At 37.5% G+C, this 21,896-nt stretch overlaps 1 protein-coding gene across 2 annotated transcripts in view; it reads left to right on the plus strand.

Annotated features, from left to right (window-relative positions):
- Positions 1 to 14,781, plus strand: part of LOC107567795 (mitochondrial Rho GTPase 1-A) — a 22,741-nt gene extending 7,960 nt beyond the window's left edge. Inside the window, exons 11-21 of one of the 2 annotated variants that reach the window (XM_016253571.1) lie at positions 2,402 to 2,522; positions 2,719 to 2,803; positions 3,144 to 3,289; positions 3,407 to 3,507; positions 3,594 to 3,724; positions 3,801 to 3,884; positions 3,973 to 4,095; positions 5,748 to 5,950; positions 9,098 to 9,220; positions 12,376 to 12,522; positions 13,726 to 14,781. In XM_016253571.1, the coding sequence (XP_016109057.1) occupies positions 2,402 to 2,522; positions 2,719 to 2,803; positions 3,144 to 3,289; positions 3,407 to 3,507; positions 3,594 to 3,724; positions 3,801 to 3,884; positions 3,973 to 4,095; positions 5,748 to 5,950; positions 9,098 to 9,220; positions 12,376 to 12,522; positions 13,726 to 13,843 (1,382 nt within the window). In that variant the 3' untranslated portion in view covers positions 13,844 to 14,781. The remainder of the gene's footprint in view (positions 1 to 2,401; positions 2,523 to 2,718; positions 2,804 to 3,143; positions 3,290 to 3,406; positions 3,508 to 3,593; positions 3,725 to 3,800; positions 3,885 to 3,972; positions 4,096 to 5,747; positions 5,951 to 9,097; positions 9,221 to 12,375; positions 12,523 to 13,725) is intronic. The other variant, XM_016253563.1, reaches the window with a different exon arrangement.
- Positions 14,782 to 21,896: the final 7,115 nt, after the last annotated feature.

Genomic DNA, 21,896 nt, shown 5'->3' on the forward strand with positions numbered 1-21,896 from the left:
TATATATATATATATATATATATATATATATTAATGTTGTGTGTGTGTATATATTATGTGTGTATATATATATATATATGTATGTGTGTACATGCATGCATGCATGCATGCATGCATACATACTTTTAACCACACTAAATTATGCGTAATTACATGCAAGTAACCCTAAGCCAACCCCTAATCCTAACCATATAGTAGGTACATGTAGCTAATTAATATTACTCAGTTCCTAAATGTATAATTATACTGTAACAAGGACACCTTAAAATAAAGTGTAACAAAGTAATCTATAATCCATGTATTTACAATGTAGTACTGTAATACTTGTATGCATGTTCTCATATGTCCTCACTTTGTCCTCTTTTGTTTTTTTTGGTAAAATGCTTTTTTACCTGATTTAATATACAGAAGTGTCTATAAGCAAGCCATTCTTAGGCTGATTTCCAGAGGAAAACTGACGACATTTCTCTCGCTCTCTCTCTCTCTTTTTTTTAATTTTTATTTGATGGCACAATGCAACACAAAAATTTCACATGATTCAAGCATTGTGTCTGAAGCTATTAAATGTTTTAATCCTATTGTCTTGTCACAGAGTACCATTGATCCTGGTGGGGAATAAATCGGACCTGGTGGAGCACAGCAGCATGGAGACCATCCTTCCCATCATGAACCAGTACTCTGAGATTGAGACCTGTGTGGAGGTGAGAAATCTGCACAGTCTGATCTAAATGTAGGTGACGACGTGCTGTATATGCCTCTCAGATCTCCAGTGGCTGTGAGACTGAGTGTGTGCAGAGGGGCAGGAGTGTCATGGAGGAGAGTGACATGTGTCCATCACTCATTCCTGCTTTACTGGAGGCATTGGTTTCAGTCTAAAAGGAAAGACAGAGCTCTCACACTGAGAGTCCAGTGAATGCAAATCAAATCAGTCCTTTATTCCTGTGCACATGAAGCATTACTTGATTTGCATGACTGTATCATGCGCTTTTTTCACCAATAAGAAAACCACACTTTTTTTGTCAGGTATCTTCTGCAGTGATACGGCAAGGTGTCTACCAGTATTTGTTTGATCTCAGATCATTATTATTTTTTTTTTTGTGGGGGAACAAGAAATTATATGTAAAAGAAAACAGTTCAAATCAATATGGGAGGATAATATGTATGAATAAAGTTAATTTAATAAAGTAAAATGCAAATGCAAGTATTTGACTTTGTATGTCAGTTATAAAGCAATTATTTGAATGGCTTTGCAGTGTAAACAAAGTATGTAAATATTTTATTGTGATATATTAGGCATGTTCTTATAGATCATGCGATTGAGTTTTATACACAATATAATGTGGTTCCTTCCCTATTAAAGATCCTTGTCTGATAGCAAAACAATTATGTATTGTTTACAGTTTATTTCTACTTAATATTCATTAAGAAATTATGAAACCTTTTTAAATTAAGTGTTCATTATATTAGATGTAGAGGAAAAAATATATAAATAAGAATGCTGTACTAAAAATAAATATATATATATTATTATTTTTTTTATTTTATATATATATATATGGAAGACATAAGCCATGATGTACTTTACTAATATAATGACTTTATTCATTCTTAGTGTTCAGCCAAAAACCTGAAAAATATCTCAGAGTTGTTCTACTACGCCCAGAAGGCTGTTCTGCACCCGACAGGACCGCTGTACTCTCCAGAAGACAAAGAGGTAAATATTACTTCAGTTGGACTGCTGGATCTGTTAATATGACCACTTTCTATTATAAAGAAGAGCATCAAAATATTCAAATAAGTAATGTGTTCCATTCTGTTTATTCTCCAGATGAAGCCTTCGTGCATCAAAGCACTTACTCGCATTTTCAAAATATCAGACCTGGACAATGATGGCATTCTAAATGATAATGAGCTTAATTTCTTCCAGGTGAGAGCAGTTTTCTTCAGCACCCTGTGCTCAAATTGCTGTGGCATTTTAATACTTCCTCAAATAAATGACAGGAGAGGTTGTTTACACACACACACACAGCTGCACAAACGGCACATTAATGAGAGCGTCATATTTTCTCAAGCAACTTTGTCGATGATTGTTGGTATTGCGTTGCAGAGAACTTGTTTTAACATACCTCTGGCACCTCAAGCCCTGGAGGACGTGAAGAATGTTGTGCGGAAAAATATGTCAGATGGCGTAAAAGACAATGGCCTCACACTGAAGGGTGAGCTGAGTAGAAAGACAAATGTCGCTGGCTTTTTATATCACAGTTATGCAGTGATACTTGGCTTCCCATTGCCATCATTTTGTTTAAAATATATATACATATAGTATAGTGGTTTGTAAATTCCTCATGTTCCTTCATTTATCAGGTTCTGTTGTGTCTGAGATGTGTTCTCTGTTTTCTAGGTTTCCTGTTCCTTCATACACTTTTTATTCAGAGAGGAAGGCATGAGACCACATGGACTGTGCTCAGGAGGTTTGGTTATGATGATGACCTGGAGCTGACCCAGGAATACCTGTTTCCACTGTGAGTCCCACCCCAGATCCAGTACTTCAACTTTACATGAATCATGTCTCATCAAGTAGCTCATAGCTCATCTCTGGTTGGATCACATTTTTTGCAGATCTGTTGCGCTGCCCCATTTTGCAAAGAAACGCACACATTCAAATTGTGGTTTTCTAATTAGTTCAGAAGAATTTCTAACATCTATTTGTTTTCCTAGGTTAAAAATACCTCCAGACTGCACCACAGAGCTGAACCACAACGCCTACCTCTTCCTCCAGAGTGTCTTTGACAAGCATGACAAAGTGAGCTCAGCCAAATACAAGTTTTCTAAATAGCTGCATTTGATAAGGATGGTTATCTAGCTTCAGTCAGAGCATGAATGAAGATGATTGACTGACTGTACGCCGCCTGGCTCTTTGTTTAATTGCGTAATGCAAGGGTGTGTTTTACGACACCGCCTTGTAGAAGGACATGCCAGGGGCCATTCACAGGCATTTTTGAGTTTTTAAAAGTTGGCTTAAGAAAAAATAGCGAGGCGTGATGCAAAAATGAAAGATACCCCATGTAGGAAAAATGTTAATGAACACAAGAACGCCCTATGAACTGAATCTATACTTTCATCCCAAATTGTTTGTATATTAGGATCGAGACTGTGCCCTGTCTCCAGATGAGCTGAAGGATTTGTTCAAGGTCTTTCCCTACATGCCCTGGGGTCCCGATGTCAACAACACAGTTTGCACCAATGAGCAGGGCTGGATCACTTACCAAGGCTACCTTTCTCAGTGGACGTGAGTGCTGCCTTCATCCTACAGTACTTGAAAATGGAAATGAATGGAAATAATGGACTTTCTGATATTTGTGTTCATCTGAATGAGTGACTTAAACATGATTTATCTCCATTTCAGGCTAACAACATACCTAGATGTGCAGCGATGTTTAGAGTACTTGGGTTATCTTGGTTACTCCATTATCCAAGAACAGGAGTCACAGACAGCTGCTGTCACAAGTAAGAGAGCATTTATTATGCATCTTGATTCATTCATTCATATATAAGGCTGCTTTTTAATTCATTAATGTGTTGTTGTTGTGCAGTTACGAGGAATAAGCGCATCGACCTGCAGAAGAAACAGACCCAGCGCAGTGTTTTCCGCTGCAATGTCTTAGGAGCTCGAGGCAGCGGTAAAAGTGGCTTTCTGCAGGCTTTTCTTGGCAGGAACCTTGCGGTGAGTACAGATGCCTCACAGGAGCATGTAGTGTTCTGACTTGGACTTGATTTTGACTGTCTCCTTCATATTGCAGCGTCAGAAGAGGATAAGAGAAGACCACATGTCTTACTATGCCATGAGCACCACTTATGTTTATGGACAAGAGAAATATCTGCTTGTAAGTCAAAGTTCTGTTGCTTCGTCCACTAATGCATAGTCATCTTCATGTCTAGCCAGTGCTGATTGTTTTTCTCTCTCTTTCTCAGCTGCACGAGGTGCTGCCGGACTTTGAGTTCCTTTCTGAGGCTGATCTGGCTTGTGATGTTGTTTGCTTGGTGTATGACATCAGCAACCCGCGTTCTTTTGAGTACTGCGCTAAAGTCTACAAGGTTAGCATATTTTTAAAATAGATTTATCGGCATTTTATATTTATGTCCTGGTTAATTATATATTCCTTATTAAAGGTCACTTTGGTAAGAAAAATTATAATTATTATAATTCTGCTTTATTAAAATTGTCTTGACTATATTAAAAAGTTTGGGGTTGGAAATCTTTTTTTTTTATGTTTTTTTTTAGGGCTGTCATTGTTAATGCATGCGATTAATTTTACAATCTTTAACGCGTTAAAATAATTTAACGCAATTAACGCAAAATTATTGAAGCACTATTTCTATTCTAACCCTTTAACCCAATTTTGCTTCTCTGCTTGCGATCAGATCATTTTAAGCTAAACTCCGGGAAAGTTGCTGTCCAATGATCCAGTAAGCGAATGCATTCAAACAATCCATCCAAAGCAGCGTTAATATAAAGGAAACCAGGCTGATTACATCAGAGATTGCAGAGCACACAGAGACAGTTTTCAGTGAATTATTCATTCCAGTGTGTTTCGCTTTTAAGCACAAGCTCTGTCATATTCTGTGATTGTCTCTGAAGAGCGCAAGCCCTCACACGTCGCGCTGTGTGTGAAGTACAGACTGAACGGAATGTCAACGCATCCCACCGCTGTATGGCCAGATGAGACGCAAACTACGTTTTCTCGACTGGATAACCAGTCTCGCTAGTAAAGTTTTGATAGATGAAGACTGCAATCAAGGTAAAGATGATTGCGGTGGCATACAGGAGTTGTACAGTAAGCACGCATGAGTCCGTTATAATAATGCGTGTATGAGTGCTCTTGACACACTGATCGCACATTGTATTTATGCACAGACATTTCCGTACATTCACGTTGTTTCCACACACATTCACGATAATGTTTTGATTTGTCATGTATATGTTGCTGTGTTTAGTTATTCTGAATGGATCCGTCTGTAGTAGATCTATGCAGTCAGCAGGCGGTTGGTGTATGTCTTTTTTGGCATCTCCATGTGGTCCTGTTCGGTATCGCAACTTGGCTTCTCTAAAATGTAAAAAATCTCTTTGCTGTTGCACTACACATACTATAAAATTCTGATTTTTTTCTTTCTTTCATATGTGTTTATATGGGCTCCTTATATCATTTGGTTCTTTGGTGTCATTTTGGAGTTTCTAAGTGTCCTTTTTTGGAAAGACATCTAAATTTATCTTGAATAAAGCTTGCAGAAAATACTGATTTTTGAGAATCACCCTTCAATCTTTTTGTTTACTTTGCTGTATATAGCAAATGATGACAAAATAAACATTTGAAACAAGATAAATGGTCTATGCTTAGTTTCATGAAGTGTGCAATTAATCACAGAAAAAGGGTGTGATTTAATCAGATAAAAATTAATTGATTGACAGCCCTAGATTTTTTAAAAGAAGTCTCTTATGCTCACCAAAGTTGCATTTCTTTTATCAAAAATACAGAAAAACAGCAATATTGTGAAATATTACAATTAAAAATAAATATTTTCTATTGCAATTTTAAAATGTTATTTATTCATGTGATCAAAGGTGAATTTTCAGCAACCATTACTGAAATTATTATTGAAAACCATTATTGAAAACCATTACAAAAAAAAAAAGCTAAAAAAAAAAAAACACAAATATAACTCCACATATGTGTGATGTTCTTTCACAGAAACACTTCTTGGACAGCAAGACACCCTGTGTGATTATTGCTGCCAAGTCAGACCTGCATGAAGCCCGTCAGTACTACAGCCTGTCTCCGCTGGATTTCTGTCGGAAACACAAGCTTCACCCGCCGCAGATGTTCACCTGCAACACAGACGAAGCACCCAGCAAAGACATCTGTACCAAACTCACCACTATGGCAATGTATCCGTGAGTATACAGCCCCTTCTTCAACCAGACCCATCTGCTCCACTGTTTACTACTCCTGTTAGATCGTGATTGGCTCCTCTGACTCTCCCTCTTTTGTTTGTCTATCAGTTTATTATCTCCTTTTGTGCTTCTAAAGCTGTTAGATATCATAGTAGCAGCTAGCTGCAGTATCTTGGAAAGCTGATCTTTCATTCGGTTTCAGAGTCGTTCGAGTATTATTTGTTCTATGGTCTTTTCATGTAGTGTATAACAATTTCAGGTTTCATTTGTTATGTAGTGGCAGGTGGTGATGCAAGCTATGCGCCAGTTCTTTCCTAAGGCTGTGTATGAGAACCTTAGTTTAAATTGTAACTGATTTTGACAATTAAAATTACATAATTTTTCCGGAAAAGGGTGTATGTGTAAAAGCGCCTGCTACTTGTCTGGACCGCTTTATACAATACAGAGTAGTGGTCGGCCGATATTTGGCTTTTTTTTTTTTTTATATCGGCATCAGTCGATACGTTTTCCTGGTTGGCCGATGCGTTCGAGGAGCACACAGTGCTCACATTCTCCCTCTTGTTCGCTGTCGTCATTAACAGTTCTGTCTAATATGGACAGAAATCTGTCTAATAATCAGATAGAACGGTTAAACAAAGTTATTAAAATGTATACAAAAAGTATTATAACGATTGCTTTTATATTATTAGTAATAGAAAGGCAAACATTATAATACTTTCTTGTTTGCCGTCAGCATTTAACAAATACGCATTTATATCATTTAAACAAATCTTTGAATGACTAATGAACATTTAATTTCACAAAGCTTTCAAACTTCAGTTGTGAGATCTTGTGAAATGTGCATTTGTATCCTGCATGATCACGTGTTCTCTGCGTGACGGTCGATCTGTGCGAATGTAATGCGGACAGGTGGAGAGTTCAGCTTCACTAGAGATGCATGATCGACAAACTTTAAACTCGTGATTATAAATTATGCTGTGCTTTATGCATTTGCTCACTGTCAAGTTCATGCAATTAAAATTACATAATTTTTCCGGAGAAGGGTGTATGTGTAAAAGCGCCTGCTACTTGTCTGGACCGCTTTATACAATACAGAGTAGTGGTCGACCGATATATCGGCCGATATTTGGCTTTTTTTTTTTTTTTTATATCGGCATCAGTCGATACGTTTTCCTGGTTGGCCGATGCGTTCGAGGAGCACACAGTGCTCACATTCTCCCTCTTGTTCGCTGTCGTCATTAACAGTTCTGTCTAATATGGACAGAAATCTGTCTAATAATCAGATAGAACGGTTAAACAAAGTTATTAAAATGTATACAAAAAGTATTATAACGATTGCTTTTATATTATTAGTAATAGAAAGGCAAACATTATAATACTTTCTTGTTTGCCGTCAGCATTTAACAAATACGCATTTATATCATTTAAACAAATCTTTGAATGACTAATGAACATTTAATTTCACAAAGCTTTCAAACTTCAGTTGTGAGATCTTGTGAAATGTGCATTTGTATCCTGCATGATCACGTGTTCTCTGCGTGACGGTCGATCTGTGCGAATGTAATGCGGACAGGTGGAGAGTTCAGCTTCACTAGAGATGCATGATCGACAAACTTTAAACTCGTGATTTCAAATTATGCTGCGCTTTATGCATTTGCCCACTGCCATATTCCTGTCATTTCCACTGTGTGCTGTATGTAAAATGAGTGTTACCTTGGCTTTATTTGGAAAAAATATGATTCCCATTGCACATAAACTTCCCAGAATACGGAGTGCCCTGTTGGTTACAGTGTTTACTTCCTTTTTTTAATTATATATTTTTTAAAATATTTATTTATTTGTGAAAAATACTTTGTCATCTAAAGTATAAGTATGTTTATTTAACACATTTACTTTTTAATCCATTTTCAAATTTCTTAAACATTAATTCAAATAAATAAAATAATATCGGCTTTATATCAGCCATCGGCCACCCTGCTTTCCAAGATATCGGCATCAGCTGTCAAAAAAAAAAACAATATCGGTCGACCACTAATACAGAGTACTAATAAGCTTAATTTTGGTAAACTATTCTTTGAATTTTTCCTTTTTTTTTTAATTTTTTTTTTTTTTTTTTTTTTTTTTTTGTAGGGCTGCACAATTTGGCCCAAAACTTCAATTTACAGATCAATATTACAACAACAAAAACAGCAATAATTTTATAGTGCATCTGTAAAATTTCCATGCATATATTTATGGCTGTTTTAATCTCTTGTTTTCAAACATTAAACCCTCAAGCTTTTATTTTGGTGGCAAACTACAGGGAGCTCTTCTGTCATCATTTAGTCACCCTCAGGTTGTTCCAAACTTGTAAGAATTTCTTTATTCGGCTGATCACAAATGAACCGTTACTTATCCCTTTGACTTCCATAGTATTCGTTTCTTACTGTTGAAGTAAGTGGGTACCAGCAACTGTTTGGCGGTTTTAATTCTTGGGTGAACTGTTCCTTTAAACTACTTATTGTTGACCGCAGTCAGTTTCTAAGCACTTCTCATTGCCAGTTTGGGAAGATGCTTGGTTCTCAAATGCATGTTATAAGGGACCAAAAAGCTCACAGCAAATGCAAAGATGGAGTTTGGGATGAACAGCATTTACTGCAAACTGAGCCGCCATGAGACATTGAAAACACTGACCAGATCATGAGCTGGAAAGTGGTGTGCTTTACTCTGAAATACGCAGCACAAATATTTAATTAAGTTGCAGTCTTCGTGATTTGATAATCACACAAAAACCATTTCACAAATTAGTTTTTTTTTTGATTAATCGTGCAGCCCTATTCAAGCTTTTTGCTCGAGTTTGTTTTGCTAGCTTCTTGGAATCTTTCCTTTTATGTGTTTTACTTGTTGTGATGTTTCAAGGCTTCCCAGCGTAATTTCTTTTCCTGTTCTTTCTTTTTGCATAACGTGTCTGTAGATAGCCGGTTTTCCCAAGAATCTCGTCTCACAGCAATAGAATATATATTTTTTCCCCCCATATATTTAGTTTACTGAGCTTACATCCCCACACTCCTCCATCTCCAAGCCCAAGCAGAGAAGCAGCTTTGGGATCCAGCTCTCCTGGAGCTGTCACATGATACTGACTCTTCCTGTCTGTGTGTGTTTCTGCAGCCATGCCAAGTTACGCTGCATGTGCAGTTGCAACAGGTGCACCTATTGCATCTGTCACAACCTCCTGAAATCTGAGCTGGTGCGCTCGGTAAAGGCCAAACTCTACAGTGCTGTTCTGAACAGGTCTCTGAGTATTGCCCTATATATCCCCCATTCACCCACTCCACAGGGCGATCTCTCTAACCTCGGCTTCTTAACACGCTTTCTTGCTGTTGGCCTGACAGGTTTACATTGCATATCCACAGAGAGATTGTTGGGAAATGTTCTGGCTATATGTTAAAATGATCACTTCTGTGTTATTTTAAAGTTCAAATTTATCATAGCTATCAAAAAGTCAGAGATGTCTCTAAGTAGACTGGCCAGATGATCCCATTGACTCATTTCATCCACACAAAGCCCAAACATATGGCATTCTAGCAGCTCTTGTTGATTGTTAACATTGCACTTGAATCCAGCATTTGCTATTTAAGACTCAGTAATGAGGCTTGGTAGTGCACTTTTGATTCTACTTCAGGCATCTTAGCAATTGTTTCTTAACCCAGTGTGCAAAGCCGACTAAATCCTGCTTGCTTTTTTCAAATATGAATGTTAATTTAAAACTAGAGATGGGAATAATTTTTTTCAAAATACAAGAAACAAATGATTTTAATCTTAAATGATTAAAATTTTTTCACATGACTGTTGAACACCTGAATTCCTCTGTCAATGCTGATAGACACTAAACAAGCATTTGCAAAACAAGGACTCTTATGAATGATTCATTAAAACCATTTAAAAAAAGGAATCTTTTGGATTTTGGACCGAATAAGACAGCTTTGCATTTGTCCTCATGATGTTTAACCCTTCTTTCTAGTGAGTTGAGGTGGATATGCAAGCAGTAAATCTGCACTAATTCACTCATCCTTGCTCCAGGGACAACTGTGGCCACCTGGTTCATATGAGCCCTTCCTTTTTGGTTGCATTTCTTCCCGAGTTGTTTTTAGATACAGAGCAGTTGATCTCTTAGATTGCATAGATCTTCTAATCTTTTTTACTGCTTCTAAAATGTAACACCAGATGAATGCACGGGTGTGAGTTGAACGATTTCCCTATGCTTATTTACATAGAAAAGAATAAGTAACCATTAATGTTATTGCAGAACTTTATTTTATACATCATATTTTCTTTAAAGCATGTGCCTGTCTTACACCCTTTTGGTTTTTCATCTTGTTCTCATGGTGCACAAAATTTTGTGAAAAACTTTTTATTTATATATATATATATACAGTGGGTACGGAAAGTATTCAGACCCCCTTAAATTTTTCACTCTTTGTTATATTGCAGCCATTTGCTAAAATCATTTAAGTTAATTTTTCCTCATTAATGTACACACAGCACCCCATATTGACAGAAAAACACAGAATTGTTGACATTTTTGCAGATTTATTAAAAAAGAAAAACTGAAATATCACATGGTCCTAAGTATTCAGACCCTTTGCTCAGTATTTAGTAGAAGCACCCTTTTGATCTAATACAGCCATGAGTCTTTTCCCACTGTATATATATATATATATATATATATATATATGTATATATTGAATTTAAATCTGTTGAATTTAATCTTGTGAATTTTTGTTCTGTCCCTTCATAGGTGTTCCTTTTCGTTTGTTTGGCTTGCCCTTTTCGTCTTTGCTTTGCATCTCTTTACATCATGTTAGCAATCTCCCCGTCTGTCCCTATCCTCTCTAACCATCATCTGTTTCTCAGCATTAGTTAAGCAAGCTTTCTCAGGACTAACTGGTCATATGCAGTGATGTGACATCTAAACGGCCTAGTTTATGTGTTGGATTGTGTCTGTATTTGGATGACTAACATGTCTAACCTGTTGCTGCTAATATAGTGTTTCATCTAAAACACAAGCTTCTCTTGCTATTATTGTTTGGTGCTTTGATGGATAGTATTTCATGTATTGTTCTTGACTATGTCATTTAGCCAGTCATTTTACAGTCAGTCTGCTGTTTAAGAAGTGTATCATCTTAATTTATAGGTGGTTAAAAAACTATATAAAAAAAATAAATAAATAAAAATATCCCTTGTGCGACCTTTTGGACATTGTTGTCCTTTTCATTTTATTTTATTTTTTTATCATTTTGCCTGTGTTATTGCCAACTGCATAAATTTTAGCACAGGTGTGTATTTTTATTGGAATTTTACTATTTCACTTCCATTTCCTTTAATAAATATGTTTTGCACTAGGTACAAAAAGATGTTCCTCTAAGGACCTTAAGGACAAAAATGTCCCCATTGAAACCCATTAAAACTGCTATTTTTAATCGCAGTGCCATTTAACTGTAAAATTATGCAATTTTTGTTGATAGGCTTTCATTCTATTGGCAAGGCTTTAAAATGTAATTTTTTACAGTTTTTTTACCAGATGGTGCCATTTTTTTTCAGGTTTGACCTATAAAGAAAATACTTGCTTAATTCCTTTTTTCTGCTTCTGCATATTATAGAGCCAATTGGATAAATAATGCAGCTATAATTGTGTGGGTGTGTTGGTATGGATGTCAGAGTGTGGTTTGTATGTGTAAAACTCTACTGCAAATCACAAATCCAACCACTGTGTGCACCAGCAGAGTTTTGCTGGCATCTAATGGGGAAAATTTGGTACTGCGCCCAAACAAAATCTTATTGAAAGCTCATTTTTTGAGATATCAACCTCAAATTTGGAATACAACTTGTTTAGATTTATGGCTTTGATTTTCTAGCAGGTATAGAGTTCAACATGTTTCATAAAATATATATTTTATATAAAACATTGTTCATAAAACATTTTCATAAACCTAAACATCTAGAACTTTTTTTTGGTTTCACTTTTTAAACTTTTTTTACTTAAACAATAATCTGCCATGGGTCTTCTTTAAAATGAGACCAAACTTAACTCTGTGCTCCCAAGCTTCAAATTTTTATGACCGTTTTTTGACATGGACATTTTTGTCCACTATGGACCGATGTGTAACTTTTTTTAATTGACGCACAAGGGATATATAAATAAAAAAATTAATTTTTAAAACGTTATAACAAATTTGCTTAATATACATTAAAGCCACTAAATAACCAGTCATTAAATATGAAGAAAAAATATTTTTTTTCAGTGACAAAGCTGCTATTTCACATTAATAAGCGGGTGTGTAAGAGTGTGTGTGTTTACAGCATGTGGTGAGCTGTGGGGTACATTGGGGTGGTCCTGCCGGGTGTGCGGTTGTTGAACTGCCATGCTGTGTGCATGTGTGCATAAGGTTGAGGCCTTTTATACAAGATGTGGGCACGTTTCTGTTGACTGATGAGGAGTCCAGCCTCACCCATCAGGTTCATGCAGTCAGCTTTGTAGAGGACTCGATCTACATGGAGTCGTCTGTCGACCCGTTTGTGCCCGTTTGTAACAGGTAAAAGCCCCGCTCACTGGACTACAAGGTGCCACAATTTAAATGGCATTTTAAGTTCAAATAAGGATTCTGCTTGACTAGTTTTAAGTGAGGTGGTTAAATTAAATTCTTCTTTACTTTTATTTTATTTTTCTCACCTCATCCTTAAGGTATCTGCAGATGTCACTGACTGATCTGATTTGTTAAGATTACTCAATGTGTACTTATTTGTTGCGTTGTGAATGCCACCTTTGTTGCTTTAATGAGCGCTTTTTTCAGCTACATATTTTCATAGGTTTCACACACACAAAACGTTGATCTGATAAACCTTTAAAGTTTTGTGTCTCAGTCTTGAGTTTGGATGTGCAGCGTTGAGCTTTTTGAAGTGAGTTAAACCTTCTGGGTTTGTGTTGGGTGGGTTTCATCTCACCAGAGACCTCTTGTTTCTGTTCGGTTTCTCATTTTGACCATGTCTTTATCTTCTGAGCGGTGTGCCTTTAAACATGTTCAGCCCCTGAAAACATTAGCTGGCTCTCTCATGCTTTCCTCTGCTTTCCCATGCTACCTCTTTCCCCATTTCAACAGCGTATCTGTCTGTGTATAGCATGGGATGTCCAATAGGCAAAACAAAATAAATTTTTACTAAGTATTAACACTATTATATGCTCAAATTATTGTCAGGGTAAATTTCATAAAACCTGTCAAGGTCACATTTCACCCCCAAAAAATAATACGAAAAATAATAAATATATAAAAAAACAATAATGTTGCATAATCTTCATGAAGCCTGTTTACTTGCCTTTGTAAAGTTTAATGCCTTTTGCCTGTGAAACAAAAATTACTCAATATTACATAATTTTTTGGTTTTTGAAAGCAGTGAAACATACTTTAGTTTTTACATAATGCATCATTGATATCTGCATATTTTTAATGTATTGTTATTGGTAATTACATTAATTAATTAACAACAATTTTTTTTGGTTTTTGCATTATGGAAATAGGAATTTGGGAGAGATTGTTCTTTCAAATAATGGTGTATATATATATTTGTACATAATAGTAGTATATAATTGGTGATTTAGGGATGTTAATTGAAAATCCTATTTTCTAGCGCTAGTAATATTTAGACATTTAGTCGTTTGTCATCTCACAAACCATATGAGTGCACTTATGTTCTATTAACAAACATCCACTTTTTCCCTTCACTTTGGCTCTTTTTTTCAGACACATGACCCAAGCTGACCTGAAAAACTCTACGTTTTGGCTGAGGGCGAGTGTCGGTGCCACCGTGTTTGCTGTTCTTGGCTTCGCCATGTACAAAGCTCTCCTCAAGCAGCGGTGATCAGTGCATCTGGCATGTTACAGCAACCCCGGCCCTCTGAGAAACTACAAAACCCATGATCCCTCATCCCATCCTTATTTCATTTAGGAGAGAAGATTCCTAGTAATAGTTAGCTACATTTTGTATAGTTAAACCTGCCTTTCCCGAACCAAGTGTTATAGGAACTCACCTCATCAGCCATGTGGTGGAACAGGACATCTACATTAACGGCGGGAGCTGTAATCGTGTCCTCTGCTGTTCCGACATGAGGTTTTTATTCATGCACACTGATGTTTTCCTCAGGTCAGTATTAATTGGTGTGACCTATACTGAAGAGACAGCAGAGAGTGAGGGTTTACTGATAGGTGACAACACTGTTTATATGTGTATATATCTTACTGGACACTCTAAGATTGTCTCTAGTTAGTGAACAAACCATATTTGAACTGTATCACATAGAGATACACTCGTGCTTGTGGGAGAAGCACTGAAACAAAGCCATTTCTCGCATGTAAAGGTCATTTTACTCTTGGCACATCTCAGCTACTGTATGTTAATTTATTAGCCTTATTTCTGTCTTTTTTGGCATTGCTTGAAGCAGTCATAGTTATGGATTCTTTTATGCAATATTAGTTTTTTATTTTGATCATTTGTTTTTTTATTTTCTACCCATGGCCTTTGTAAAGATTATGCACAGGAAAAAAAAACTTTTATGTTTAGTAATGAGATGGCGTAAATTGGTTAATTCCAAACCAGACTAATAAGAACCTGCTTGCTACATTATAAAGACTGTATGAATTCTTCCTAACTAACAATCATGTAGAGACAACGTCATGTTTGTTCTAATGTTTCAGCTCTTATGCATATGTAACTTTCAATGCAGTTTCCCTGTTCAAAACCATGGGATTGTTGCACATGTGGGTTTTCAAACATTTACAATAAATTATGGTGTGAATAAATCTGTCTTGTTTGCTTTTGAGACACCTATTCGAATTGTACTTCATTGGGATTGTTTTTTTGTTTTTTTTCATCTTTTGCAGTCTTTTCAAAAATGGAAATCAGTTGAGTACAAATTGAATAAAACGGAGAACTGCAAAGCAAATTAACAAAAACCTCCGCCGTATTTTGGCATTTGACTGAGGACAGCGTCTCTTTATTATACAAAGATCAGAAGTGAGGATGTAACGGTTTCAGGGGGAAGTCATGATGTTGATTTATGTTTATGGTGAAGTGTGAACACTTTCAGCATACAAAGAGCCATGAGCATGTCCACTGGAGGAGTAGCGCCAGCTCCGCTCTGCCAGGGCTTTCTGAAGAAACGGACAGACAAAATGGTATGACTATAATGTACATATTGCTAGCGTTTCATGTTATTTGCATGAACCGTGTGACTAAAAAAAGAGTTATTGCTAAATACTTAGTTAATTAAAAGGCCTGTTGCAGAATGCTTTATATTCTCTCTTTATATTTATTGCAGAATTTATGCAATTATTACATAATGTATACACCTAAGGGAATCTCTTTACTCCGTGGCTGAATGTGTTTTCCTCAGAGGCTGCGGTGGGTGACTTACTGGCTCAGACTTTACAATACAACTCTCTTTTTCTACACTAAAAACATGGGAGTGCTGTAAGTATTCAAGTGTTTCATTTAATAATTCTTATGATGCTTTTTAAAAGTGTACTGCTGATGTCAGATAAAAATAGTACTATATTTTTGTGCTACATGTTTTTAAGATTTAAAAACGGTGCCCCCCCCCTGTTGAAAAAAAACAGCATATGCTGGTTAGGTATGTTTTGATGCTGGTTTATGCTGGTCCTTTGCTGGTTTAAACTGGCCCTTTGTTGGTTTATGGTGGTCCTTTGCTGGTTTAAACTGGCCCTTTGCTGGTTTATGCTGGTCCTTTGCTGGTTTATGCTGGTCCTTTGCCAGTACATGACCAGCATAAACCAGCAAAAGGACCATCATAAACCAAATGATATCATATACTGTATATCTATACAGGCAGCCATATCAACCTGTAGCCCAAGACTGGTTACCCACTGAAGCTAAGCAGAGCTGAGCCTGGTCAGTACCTGGATGGGAGATCTCCTGGGAAAACTAGGTTGCTGCTGGAAGAGGTGTTAGTGAGGCCAGCAGGGGGTGCTCACCCTGTGGTCTGCGTGGGTCCTAATGCCCCAGTATAGTGACGGGGACACTATACTGTCAACAAGCACCGTCCTTCGGATGAAACGTTAAACCGAGGTCCTGACTCTCTGTGGTCATTAAAAATCCCAGGATGTCTTTTGAAAAGAGGAGAGGTATGACCTCGGCATCCTGGCCAAATTTGCCCATTGGCCTCTGATCATCATGACCTCCTAACAATCCCCATATCTGCTGATTGGCTGAATCACTATGTCTCCTCTCCACCAATAAGCTGGTGTGTGGTGGGCGTTCTGGCTGCCGTCGCATCATCCAGGTGGATGAGGAGATACCCCCTGACAATGTAAAGTGCTTTGAGTGCCTAGAAAAGCACTATATAATTGTAATGAATTATAGTCTATTTTTATTTAGATATATAGATACAATTTATGTAATGTGTGTGTGTGTATATATATATATATATATATATACATACAGGTGCATCTCAATAAATTAGAATGTTGTGGAAAAGTTCATTTATTTCAGTAATTCAACTCAAATTGTGAAACTCGTGTATTAAATAAATTCAATGCACACAAACTGAAGTAGTTTAAGTCTTTGGTTCTTTTAATTGTGATGATTTTGGCTCACATTTAACAAAATATATTAGATATTATATAGAATGATTTCTGAAGGATCATATGACTCTGAAAACTGGAGTAAAAGCTGATGAAAATTCTGATTTGCATCACTGAATTAAATTATATTTTAAAGTATATTAATTATGTATTATATATGTGTATATAACCTCTGACACGGAGAAGAGTGAAAACTCCTCACATGACCGCTACCGAACATCTGAACATAATGAAACAAATGCACATTTACGGATCTTCTTCCGTCTGTTCTGCAAAATGTAAGCAAATGTATATTTCTGCAAGCATAAATATTGTGAAAATATCAATATTGTGTCTAGGCAAAGGCATTCCTCCTGGAACAGGTCAGGCAGTAGACGGCGCGTTTGGAATAAACTGTAGCATTTTAAACTAAACTTTATCTGAAGCATTAAGATAAAGTAACAAGAGGACCACAGTAACAAAGTAAAAGTACCTTTTTTCACTAAAAATGTACCGGAGTAAGAGTAAAAGTACCCATTTTTAAATATACTCTAAAAGTATTAGTTACCCCAAAAATGTACTCAAGTAAATGTAACGAAGTAAATGAAACCCACCTCTGGTTGCAGGTGAGTATGAGCTTCTTTCCAGGTGGCCTCACTGTCAGAGCTATCCGTTAACTGTGGGACGATCAGAGGGCTCACCAGATTAGGGGAATAATGGAGTTTGGAATCCGTGCACACATTGGAAGGGTGTGAGTCCGGTTGATGATTTCAAAAGGGAATTCTTTGCATACTCAGCCCAGAACAAATATCTGCTCCAGTCTGCCTGATTGCGGTGGCAGTATGATCGTACGAAGCGGGTGATCTCTTGATTGAGGCACTCAGTTTGGCCATTGGACTCAGGGTGATAGCCGGAGGTGAGATTTATATTAACGTTGAGATATTTGAAGAAAGCGGTCCATACCCGAGAGGTAAACTGGCAGTTTGGGTAGCGGTATCAGACGACAGGCCTTGGAAAAACTATTGATAACAGTCAGAATGGTGGTGTTGCCCATGGTATTAAGGAGGTTGGTGATTAAATCAGTGGCAATGTGTGACCATGGGTGCTGAGGGACGAAGTAAGCTTGCGAGCAATAGCTCGGCGGATTTGGTGGTATTACATGTGTAGCGTCTGCGTAGAATCATGCATGATCTTTGGGGTTTTATGGCTTAAGAGACCCTTTTAGCCTTTTGACATTTGCATATAAATTACAGTTCTGGTCAGAGACTTTACGTTTGTATGGGGGTCTAAATTGGCCAAATGGTTCCTCGCCATCAAGGAGATCCGACTTCAAACACTGTCCAAAGAGCTGTAAATGACCCCGATGGGCCTGGCTGAGCAAGCAAGCTAACACACACACACACAAACACACTAAAAGGTGGGTGTGGATAGGAACCATAAAAAGGCATTAGCCAAAAATAATCTCCGCTCAGAAACCCTCTTCGTTTGAGACAACACCTTTCCAAGACTCTCAAGATCTTCCTCTTGAGTTTTATTTTCCGGCAGTTTTTATCTTCAAGTAACTTTAGTCGCTGTGGACTTTTCCTTCGTCAGAAGAACCAGAAGTAAAAACTTCCAGCTGACTCCTCACGAACTCATCAAAAGACCTCCGGTGTCTACCGCATCAGGATTCTTCTTCAGCAATCAAAAACCAGTGCAAGTAACTGCTTAAAATTATTTAGATGCGTGTTTAAGTTTCAGCCCCTTTTTAAGGTGATTTTTGGATTCTTTGATGATTTTCAAAGGTTGTGGTTAAGTGATGTGAAATACTGCCATTCTTTTTCTATTCTCTCTCTTTTCCTTACTTTGTTTCATTCTGTGTATATAGAAGTGTTTTGCTTAGTTATATGTTAGATATAGTTTAATTTATTAAATCCCTTATATTCACAACGGATTGTCTCTGTTTGCTGCTCACAATTCGAAGTCAATGAATGTGTGAACCCTTGCTACATTTTGCTAAATTACTGCTAGCACTGCACAAAGAAGGACAGTTATTCTTCCTTGGCCAGGAAAATAATAGTTCCTTGAATTGATAAATGATTATATTGTCTGCTCGGTGAACGGACAGATCAAATAATTGTAATATTGATTCTGCTACAGTTAATTCGAAGATATAATCTAAATATTTATTATTAATCATAACCAGTTATAATTAGTCATAAATATTTCCCTTTTTAGAGCTGAAAAACCCTACACATGTTATGCAGTTTTGAATATATGAGATGGTATCAGCCTGAAGCTGGGCCACCAGAACCTGTTGGTGAGAAGTAGGATGGATGCTGTAATTCCTGGGTGGCCAGAGCTAGGCAGTTCGTGAACATGCTGAAGAACTTGTTTGCACAGGGAGGAGGGAATTTGGGCATTCAGCTGGAGAAGGTTTAGATTTTTGAGCCTCAGCAATCTCTGTCATGATATCCTACTGCACTGGTGCCAAGATGAGAGTGGATGGAATGATCGGATCGCGAGAGAGGGGTTGATAAGCAGACTCTTAAGGCCTTGTTTACTCTGTCAGTTAAATGTGACCCAATTCAGATTTTTTGCTCATATGTGACACAGATTGGATGTGTTCTATCACCGTGTAAACAGGAAAAAAATGCATGCATTCGGATATTTCGATCGGTTTTCAGGCCTCATTCATATGTGGAAATAAATCAGATATGTGCCAATGCGACTCATGTAAACAGACAGATCGGATTTTCTGCAGCATCGCATTCTGTACTTAAAACTGTGAAAATTTGTTACTTTTATGCGGTTTAATGACGTCATATTATTCGCAGGGAGAAGCACGTGTGGAGGCCGTAAATGACAACAATGCAGAATTACTTCGCATATATATGTTTTTTTTACAGTCTATGCATATATCGCAGAGCTAGCATCAAGCATATTTCGCGTTTGTCCATCTTGGCTAGTGTGTGGTGCAGGAAACCCCCTTTAAGCATGCGTGATGCTATGGCAAGTATAAACACATGAATCGAATATGGGTCACAATTGAAAGAATGTGTAAACGGACGGTCAAAAAATTTGATATAGGCAACAAATCAGAATTGTGCATCAAGACCTGCAGTGTAAACGAGGCCTTACTGATTGGATGGAGCTTCTGCTTTGGCATTCTTGGACCCTAGGCGATAAGTTACTGTGAACTGGAAATGGGTGAAGAACAATGCCCACCTAGCCTGGCTGTGGTTGAGTCTTTTGGCGGTGCAAAGATATTCCAGGTTGCGATGGTCAGTTAGCACAAGGAATCGAAATTTTGCACTCTTCGAATGCAGCCTTCATGGCCAGTAATTTGCTATTTCCCACATCATAATTTAGCTCTGCTTTGTTCAGTTTGCGAGAGTAATAAGCGCAAGGAAAGAGTTTGGAAGGATTAACATGGCATTGTGACAGGACGGCCAATGCTGGAGGCATCTATCTCCACTATAAATTCACATTCTGGGTGAGGATGATGCGAGATGGGTGCAGTGGTGAATTGCTACTTGGCTGGAAGCGAGAATGCTGGAAGGTACTGTTGGTTGCCGGTGACTAGAATAGACAGATTCCCCCCTCTTAATCATGTATGTTAGTGGAGCTGCAATGGAACTAAAGTCTCTGATGAAACATCTATAAAAATTAAGTTAATCCTAGAGAGCGTTGCATCTCCTTCACCGTCGTGGGTTCAGGCCAGTCAAAGACTGCTTGCACCTTGTGATCGTCCATGGCCATGCCTTCCGGGCTGATTACATGTCCGAGGAATGTCATTGGAATTCACATTTCTCAGCTTTCGCATACAATTGGTGGGAAATCAAATGTTGAAAAACAGCCTGGACATGATGAACGTGTGTCTAGAGAGAATCTGAGTAAATGAGAATGTTGTCGATATATACTATGACCCATCTGCTACTAAAAATTGACTGTGATCTCATTCAGACCTCTGTAATCGATGCAAGGACGGAGACCTCCGTCCTTCTTCTTGACAAAGAAAAACCCAGCGGAAACAGGTGATGTGGAGGGACGAATGAAACCCTTGGCTAATTCCTCCTCAATGTAGGCTCTCATGGCTTCTGACTCGAGTTGAGATAGAGGGAAGATTCTGCCTTTAGGGAGGGGTTGTACCAGGAAGCAGCTTGATGGCAAAGTCGCTGGGTCTATGGAGACGTAATTAGCTTTGATTTTACTGAATGCCTCTGCCAGATCAGCATACTCCAAAGGTAGGTTGGGCACTGATGGAGTCTCTATTTTTATGGTGGCTGCCTGAAGGATTCGTGATTCCACTGCCCGCAAACAAAGTTTGTAGCAGTTCTCTGACCAGTGTGTGATTTGGCCATTAGTCCATATGATTTGAGGCTCATGAAGATGAACCAGAGAAATTCCAGAATGAAATTGGAAATTTCAGGAAATGAGCTACAAGCGAATGGTATGTTGGTATGACAAGTATGTCCACATGTCTGCATTTAGGTTTGCCTTGCCTACTGTATGATATTGATTCATTGGTAAAAAAATTTACAATTTTTAACTGTTAGAATAATAATTGATTGATGATGATTTCTAATGATTAATTGCAGTTGCTGAAGAAACAATCTATGACACTCCCCCTTCTAAATGGTCAATCAATGAGGGAGAGCATGGTAGGCCTAAGTATCCGCCCACTCACATTATAAATTTACACTGTCAAAGTTTATAGATTCAACGGAATTGTTCTTCATTTACAGGAGTGACTGATAGCATTTATGATTTCCCAAACCCTGTGATTAAGAAATTGACTGAACATAGAATTGGTGTAGCGTCTGGACCAATCAAAAACACAATTTTTCATTTGATTTAACAAATCAGTTATTCATTAGATTAACAAATCGTCACAGTCCCCTCACCCAATAAACTGGGTGCCAGGATGTCTGCAACGACACCAGGCCCCCCTGGTCCCCATGGCAACTAATGCTGATATCACTGGTCTTATGACCCACAGAAATGTAAGTAGGGAAAATCACTGCATGTTCCATAGCAAGAGGCACAATGCACAGTAGAAATTGACTTTTCTACTAATTAATTCATAGGAAAACCTTTATTTGAATGAAAACACATATCCTTCAGCTCATGGTGTATGTTGTCTTTGATATTTTTAGACTATTCTATGCATGCTTATGATGGAACCCATTCCTGTCATCTTGCCAAATGTCGCGTTAAGCTTTAACGCTTTCCTATACAAACTGTATGTGTGTGTGTGTGTGTATGTTAGACAAGTTTAAGTGTTTATGTAGTATGTTAGACTAGTTTAAGTGTTTATGTAGTTAATAAAGTCTTATTTGTATCACACTTGACGT

Source organism: Sinocyclocheilus grahami, unplaced genomic scaffold, assembly GCF_001515645.1.
Source record: "Sinocyclocheilus grahami isolate Dianchi unplaced genomic scaffold, SAMN03320097.WGS_v1.1 scaffold27.1, whole genome shotgun sequence".
Taxonomy (NCBI): domain Eukaryota; kingdom Metazoa; phylum Chordata; class Actinopteri; order Cypriniformes; family Cyprinidae; genus Sinocyclocheilus; species Sinocyclocheilus grahami.